Source organism: Eimeria tenella, genomic scaffold (genome assembly GCF_000499545.2).
Source record: "Eimeria tenella Houghton genomic scaffold, Eth_scaff1754, whole genome shotgun sequence".
In the NCBI taxonomy this organism is placed as follows: domain Eukaryota; phylum Apicomplexa; class Conoidasida; order Eucoccidiorida; family Eimeriidae; genus Eimeria; species Eimeria tenella.
Window position 1 is genome coordinate 2,504 of NW_013541583.1, and position 457 is coordinate 2,960.

General features: G+C 62.4%; 1 protein-coding gene across 1 annotated transcript in view; it reads left to right on the forward strand.

The window, feature by feature from the left end:
- The window catches only part of ETH_00040505 (WD repeat domain-containing protein, putative), a gene marked incomplete at both ends in the record, with an annotated part of 4,284 nt that overhangs the window by 2,409 nt on the left and 1,418 nt on the right, over positions 1–457 (forward strand). Inside the window, one exon of the mRNA XM_013373804.1 lies at positions 1–257. Coding sequence (XP_013229258.1) covers positions 1–257 — 257 coding nt within the window. The remainder of the gene's footprint in view (positions 258–457) is intronic.

The following is a 457-nucleotide window of genomic DNA, read 5'->3' on the forward strand; positions in this document are numbered from 1 at the left end:
CAGCAGAAAAGTCAAGTGGGGCCGCGCAGGACATCCCCCTGGGGCTGATGGCCCTCGCAGCAGCTGCGCAGCGGCAGCAGGCCTTAGCGGCGCTGCAGGCCTCGCCTAGCGACTTGCCTGCTGCAGCAGCAGCAGCAACAGCAACAGCAGCAGCAGCACAAGGGGGCAGGCGCGCTCTCTATGAAGGCTTCGGCGATGTTGCTGTTTCGGACCCGCACCGCCGCTACGCCATACTGCTAATGCACAGACTTCAGCAGGTCTGGTGCTGCCGTTGCTGCTGCTGCTGCTGCTCTTGCTGCTTGTGCTATCGCTGCTGCTGCTGCTCTTTCTGCAGTGGTTGCCGTTCTCACTGCTGCTTCCGGTGCCGTTGTGACTAGTAGAGGGTAGTGCTGCTGTAGCAGCAGTTGCTACCGCAGCAGCGGCTGCTGCTGCTGCCGGGGCTATTGCTTATGCTGCT